The sequence below is a fragment of the Gossypium arboreum genome, chromosome 2, assembly GCF_025698485.1.
Source record: "Gossypium arboreum isolate Shixiya-1 chromosome 2, ASM2569848v2, whole genome shotgun sequence".
NCBI classification, from domain to species: Eukaryota; Viridiplantae; Streptophyta; class Magnoliopsida; order Malvales; family Malvaceae; genus Gossypium; species Gossypium arboreum.
The window spans coordinates 103,901,538-103,909,159 of record NC_069071.1 but is presented as its reverse complement, the minus strand read 5'-3'; the positions used below and the strand labels follow the sequence as shown (position 1 = coordinate 103,909,159).

General features: G+C 32.7%; 1 protein-coding gene across 1 annotated transcript; it reads left to right on the top strand.

Moving 5' to 3' along the window:
- The first annotated feature begins 5,857 nt into the window (after positions 1 to 5,857).
- Positions 5,858 to 6,421, top strand: LOC108465674 (uncharacterized). Its single transcript, XM_017766050.1, has one exon. It carries the CDS (start codon positions 5,858 to 5,860, stop codon positions 6,419 to 6,421), a length of 564 nt encoding a protein of 187 aa, XP_017621539.1.
- The last annotated feature ends 1,201 nt before the right edge of the window (positions 6,422 to 7,622 follow it).

The window sequence follows — 7,622 nt, the reverse complement described above, 5'->3', positions numbered from 1 at the left end:
GCTGGTTGTTTGGCTTCTACAAGTACCTTTTCAACCAAACGTTAGCTACCTATTTAGTTCATGCACCTATTCAGATGAACAAGGCAGGCAATTCAGCTCATTTAGACTCATGGCCGAACCTAGACATGCCCAATCAGCTCCCAATTCTTTCAAGTACATTTAACTGAATTTTTCTCATCTAGAAGCTGTCTAGTGGCATTCTAAAGGGCTGAATATAGACATGGAATTTACTTGGTTTTATTCTAGAATTTTCTAGCTCATTAAAGCTGAAATTACTTAGTCATTAAGTTGTTAATGTACCTATTCGGCTAGCATAGATTTCCAGCTATAAATACTTAGCTATTTTCATGTATGGAAGACTTTTTGCCAATTTGAATGAACATTGAGTTATTTGTGAGGTTTTCTTCTCTCAAATTTCGTCTGATACTCAGCTTGACTTATCTGCTAGTCAGTGGTGTCAACTTGATTCTTCTTTCAAACTTATCACTCTCGTAATGTGGCATCCACCCAACCTTAAACCTTTGGTTCTTACCTTGCTAGGTAAAGGGTCAAGGTCCCTTTCTTTCATCACCAAACCACCTTAAGTCATATAAGTCCTAGGTCAATACTCTCCTTTAGTGTTGGTTCGTTCTTGAAGCTTAAGTTCGATTTCCATCCCATCCTATTATCAATTATCTAACTTAATTTATTTATTCGTCGAACCTATATACACAAACACTTAGCCATTTTAAACCTATTCTTTATTCTTATTTTCCATACGTAGCCGAATATAAATATAATACAAGTTTGGAACGATACTTCCTCGTTCAACGATCAGGCAACTAAGTGACTCAACTCATCACACTAATGCGAGATCGTATCATTTGGAGTTTTAATTTCCAACCTTATTTTCATGAGTAATCCAACTTGCTTCAGGTTTTGGATTTCTTTCAGGAGTTTGGAGAGGACTTCTTCCCTTCAACACAACTTTTCATACTTTTTTCATCAATTGATTTGATAAAACCTCTTATTCAAGTTATTTAGTAGACATAGTTGCAACCATCCAAGAGTCGTGGATGCATAGTTGAATTGCTTTTCCTTATAGACTTCACTATAAATTACTAGCGACACAATATCTCGTCAATTACGTTAAGTGGAAGGCTTTGATTCCGATTGAAAGTTCGTTTAGCTAGGTTGTGACAACTGGGCATCGAAACCCTTTTTTGGAAATTGACTTTTTATTAAAATAAGGAAAATAGAGTGCCCACCAATCTTTTTTATTTAGGTGTGATTAGATCACCTTAAAAACTCATTTTAATAAAATGTTAGACTTATTAAAACAATATTTTCCGATCTAAAAAGTCCAGGAAATGGGTTCAGGAGTCGGTTACACACAAGGAAGGATTAACACCTTCGTGATGCCCAAAAATGGTACCTAGTAGATTACTTGATGTCTTAGTATTGAGAACTGAAAATTTGAAGAGGATTTTAAAACACGATCCCTTTTTGTATTAGGACATTACTTAACTAAATTGATTTTCATGAAGAGGGCTTATTTCACGTTAATCGAGAAGAAGGATCATATCTCGTAAGTTAGGACACAATGCCTTAAATTATCGAAAACACGAATAAACGACATTTGATTGTTACTTAAATCTCTTTTTTTATTTTTAAAAATAGATGTTCGACTATTTCAGTTTTAGAAAGAAGTCATATTCCATAAGTTAGGAACACAACTCTTCTAATTTTAAAAATAATGAGCATTGCTTTGTTTTTAAACATTTTATATTGCAACTTTTAGAACGAAGCATATTTAATTTATTTGGGCATAATGTAAAAACAGATAAATGTATTTTAAAAAGACGGCACGATGATTAGTAAAATAAGGTAAAATAATAAAGGGTGAAGAAATGAAATAATGACATAAACAAATAAATAGATGAATAAAGAAGATAAATAAAAGGTAAAATAAATATGTCATACTTGTGAGTAATAATAAAGCAGATATAACAAAACATTAATTTATAACAATGATATCATGTCGTGATTGCTTATCATAACATGAATAATGAAATAATAATAATCATAATAATAAGGGCAAAAAAGAAAGAAAATATATGCATAATGAAAAGGGAATATAAATAATATTAAATTTAAATGTTTAAAAAGTAAAAGAATAATAAATAAATAAATAGATGAAACAAATATAAATAATATAAAATTTAAATATTTAAAAAGTAAAAGAAAAACAAATAAATAAATAGATAAAACAAATATAAATAATATCAAATTTTCAATATTTAAAAAGTAAAAGAATAAAAAAAATAAGTAGATAAATAATATAAATAATATTAAATTTAAATATTTAAAAAGTAAAAGAATAACAAATAAATAAATAAATAGATGAAACAAATTTAAATAATACCAAACTTAAATATTTAAAAAGTAAAAGAATAACAAATAAATAAATAAATAGATAAAAAATTTTAAATAATACCAAATTTAAATATTTAAAAGTAAAAGAATAAGAGAAAATGATGCGAAAATTTGTAGAGAAAGGAAACAAGGATGTTATAAATTTGAAAATCAACATTGATACGTGATTTCGTGTGATAAGTTTTATAAATTTATAATGAATCATTCTTGAAACTAACTATTATAACGATGAAGGCAAGTGTACCTATCGAACAGTAGTATAGCTTTAGCAAGACTGGATTATCGAACCCAATGTAAGAGTATGCCCAAAGATCAATCACGAGATGGTTGTAATAACATACTTGGTTTATCATGTTTATTAATATAAGGCATTGCCATTATTATTTCAGTTTCTTTTCTGTGTGTATAAATAAACTGTTTTATAATAATGTCCTGAGAATAATATGATTATTCTTAAAATATCCTTAGTCAAGTATTATTGTTGGCTAGGACAATAATAATATATTAAGACTAACATGTAGTTGATTGATGATAAAGAGTTGTCATTGATATGGAGTGTCAGAATCAATGCATGAATATGTGTGTTAGAGAACAACATATTGGACAGACCCGCTATGAGTATGTCTCTTGGATTATTATGTAATTGTCACAGCATTACTCATAGTGATTAATATGTATATGATCCTCATACTTGAGATCATATTTATCCCAACATCGTGAGTTGTATATTTTGATACAGTCAAACAAACACCGTGAATCGGTTGTTCTATAAAGGCGATGTTGGATATACCACAATCTATGTTGAGGGGTATAGTTGATCAATATAGGATAAGTCCCTCCTACATAATGGGAGTAATATCTCAGGCCACTTGATTGAGTGAGGCTAGAAATGCATGGCCATGCTCAAATAAGTTGATATGAGATGTCATACTTATTTGTGTATCATAGTCTACTCAAGGTATCAAGAAACATGGGATGGACTATGCAAGTGTGACTATTCCATGACTTGTGTCCATTCCAAAGATATAGGGGTTAAGGATTAATGCATGAAAGGTTAATCACAAAAGGTTATGTCGAATCATGACTTCTTGTAACTTAGGTAGCATTGATGCATTGCTAGATGCCACTCATTGTTTGTAACATTAGAATCGTTCTAATATTACTGCTAACGTTACAAGAACCTATAGGGTCACACCCTATGGTTGAAATGAACGAGGTAAAACATAGTTGGTATATTGCTTGGTTGCCACATGAATTAAATTAATTATAGAATTAATTTAATTGGGCAATCAAATTGTTGAACATACTATATGTACAAGGATGTTGTACACATAATCAAAACATAATTTTATTGATATATGAATTTAGTTCGTATATAAGTTTAAATAAATATAGTTTACCGAAATATTTATTATAATTAATGTAATTATAATTTTTCGGTTAAACATTATTATAATTATTTGAATGATAATTATTATGTTCGGATTAATTTTAATGAATTAAAATTCATTATAAATACATACCAATTAAGAGGGAGTTATATATAGCAAGGGTAAAAACCCTAAAAAGGATATATAAAACTGGCCCGAAAATATGCAATGTGGTCTAGCAGCTGTTTAGCAAAATACTCTCTGAAAATAGTTTTCTAGGATTTCTACCGTTCATTGTCAATCGGGTGGACTACGTAGAGGCCGACATCGGAAAAGGTTGCGGCTTGGTTCGATAGTGGTTCAGCATTCCTATTGCCTAGCCGTCGCTGTCTACTCAGATTGAAGTTTCGATAATTTCGAAACCCTTTTATCACCCCGATTCGTTCCTTACACATGGATTCTTGGTTTGGATCGCCAGAATTTTTTTTTTTAATTTTTCGCTGCGCCTTGGAGGCACCGGTGTTCCAACAGTGGTATCAGAGTCACTTGTGTAATACGGACTCGGGCTTAAATACTTGGATGATGCAATTGTATGAGATGCATGTTTCAATTTTATTATGTTATTCCTGTTTAAATCATTTAAATAAAATCTAATAGTTGTTCCTTTTGATAAGTGATTAAATGTTAATCATGATGTTATGGCCTATTCGGTTTTATGTTTTTACTGTTAACTTTAAGAAATCTGTGATGAAGCAGGGGTGGCATTTACAATTTCCAGTAACAGATTACTGGCCAGTGGAACAAGGGTTGTTCTGATATGAAACCTCAAGGATTAAAATCCTAAAAACACAATTCTGTTGATAAAAGTTATCAAATCGTGAGGTTTCATTTGGTAGGGTTCACGGTTCAGTCTGCATGGGCTCATCTGCACCCCAGTCCATACCGCGGAGGTGGAAATCCCCATCATCTTCGAGTATGTTTTGTAATAAATAAACTTAATGGGCCATAAAGGGTTGAAAGGATATTTTATAATTCACTTAGTAAAACGTTGTATAAAGTATGCTATTTTTTTAAATGCACAGTGTTTGAAATGCATAGTTATAGCCCGATGACCCATTTGATAAAAGGTTGTAATTTTATAAATACGGCTTGCGTGTCGTGCCTTACTACTATTCTTCTGTATTTATCTTCTCATCTTACTCCCTCGTATGTAAAACGAGTTTCTGAATTTTGTAATTTGTAAAAGTTGCTGTGGACTAGACAAGAAGGAAGATGGGCCGACCAGTGTGGATCGACATCTTGTGAAACGGCTTACACCTTTAAGTTCCCTTTTGGTTCTCCAATTGGCTTGGGTTGAACCACCATAGTTTATGGGCTATAACTATTGCATTTATTTATTGCTTTACTTATTCATGTATGAGATGCTATAGATGTCTAAAGCATGCAAATTTGGTAATAATAAACCCCATTAATTGATGAGATCAATTAAAAGATTAAATGGACTAAAGTAGACCATAATTGGTGAGATGTAACACTCTAATAAAATCCCTCTATTGAAATATTAAGTCAACATGTCCTTCTAATTTATGCCCTCGTTAAGGCCTCGAGCAATACTATGTAGGTTTTGCCAAAGTGAAGTACTAGTATTTATCTTGGTTAAACACGAAGAATAAACAAGTAATATTCACTGGTTAAAAATTGGTTAATGACTTAACTAGGTTACTCTAATAGGATTAGAAACCTAGAGGCAAGTAATTTGGATAAATCATAAGATGATTAGAACAAGAGTTGTTCACCAAATTGTAGGAGTTACATATGATGTAATTAGCAAGTGTTGCTTACCTAAATAACCATAATCTTGAGAGTAAAGCCAAAGCTGACTTAAAAGGATGTGAAATATGGATCCTTAACCCACTAGAAATACTTTCAAGAAAGTCTTTCCGAAATTCATATATGAGGGTTATTAATTTTGAAATAAAATAGTGGGAACATCATTTAATAAAGTCCTTTTAATGATTGATATAAACTTGGTAAATTTATTCACACGCATATTTTATTGTTGTAGACATATTATGGCTACAAACACCAATACACTCTCATTACGATCGGTCCTTGAGAAGGACAAATTCAATGGTTTGAATTTTCTTGACTGGTTCCGTTACTTGAGGATTGTCCTCAAACAAGAACGGAAATTATATGTCATTGAAAAACCACTTCCTGATAAACCATCGGCTAATGCCTCGAGGGCTGATAAAGATGCTTACAAGAAGCATCTCGATGAAATGGTAGACGTTGGATGTCTTATGCTTGCCACTATGAATCCTGAGCTTCAAAAGCAACATGAGGATATGGTTGCTTATGATATGATCGAGCACCTGAAAGAACTATATCAACGGCAAGCAAGGCAAGAGAGGTTCGATATCTTTAAGGCCTTATTCCAATGTAAGTTGGTTGAAGGAAGCCCAATAGGACCTCATGTTCTTAAGATGATTGGTTATATTGAAAGCCTATCTAAGCTTGGGTTTCCATTGAGCCAAAAGTTGGCCACTGATGTTATTCTGCAATCGTTGCCGGATAGTTATAGCCAGTTTGTCCTCAATTTCAATATGAATAAAAATGACAAGACTCTACTATAGTTGCTTAGTATGTTACGAACTGCTGAAGGCAACATGAAAAAGGTTGGACCCAAGCCCATACTGATGGTCCGTAACAACAAGGGCAAGGGAAAGGCTAAAGTCCCGACAAAGCCCAAAGGCAAAGGTAAGCCCAATCTTGGAAAGGGAAAGGCTACACTGAAACCTAAAGGTGGGGTGTCTAAGGAAGGAAACTGTTTCCATTGCGGTGTGACTGGACATTGGAAGCGAAACTGCCCTGTCTATCTTGAGGAAATCAAGAAGGCCAAAGTAAGCGGAACGTCTGCTTCAGGTATTTATGCTATTGATATTAATTTATCAACTACTACTCTTGGGTATTAGATATTGGTTGTGGTTCTCATATTTGTACTTCTGTACAGGGACTACAAAGGAGTGGGACTTTGGCTAGAGGAGATGTGGACCTGCGAGTTGGAAATGGAGCAAGAGTTGTTGCATTAGCTGTGGGAACATATACTTTATCTTTGCCTACTGGACTTGGTTTAACTTTAGAGGATTGTTATTTTGTGCCCAGTTTGACTAAAAACATTATTTCAGTTTCTTGTTTAGACAAAATTGATTTTGAGATAATAATTAAGAATAATTGTTGTTCCTTTTATCTCAATAATGTTTTCTATGGTTCGACACAATTGATTAATGGCCTCTATATTTTAGATCAAATGAATCCCATTTACAACATATATACTAAAAGATCTAAAATAAATGACTCAAATCAAACTTATCTTTGGCATTGTCGTTTGGGCCACATAAGTGAGAAACACATATCCAAACTCCATAATGATGGTCTCTTGGATTTATTTGTTTTTTAACAATTTGAAGTATGTGAATCTTGCTTATTAAGAAAAATGACTAAATCTTCTTTTACTGGTAAAAGTGAACGAGCTAGTGACTTATTGGGCTTAATACATTCAGATGTATGTGGACCAATAAATACACAAGCCAGAGGTGGATTTCACTACTTCATTACTTTCACTGATGATTTCAGTAGATATGGGTATGTTTATCTCATGCGCCATAAATCTGAGGCCCTTGAAAAGTTCAAGGAATTCAAAATGAAGTACAAAATCAACTAGGAAAACTATTAAGACACTTGATCGATCGAGGTGGAAGTATTTGAGCCTAGAGTTTGATGATCTTTTGAAGGAATGTGGGATTGTCTCACAACTTACTCCTCCTGGTACTCCTC

Excerpts from the sequence above, each read along its gene's own strand:
- LOC108465674 (XM_017766050.1), top strand. The coding sequence starts at position 5,858 with ATGGCTACAAACACCAATACACTCTCATTACGATCGGTCCTTGAGAAG.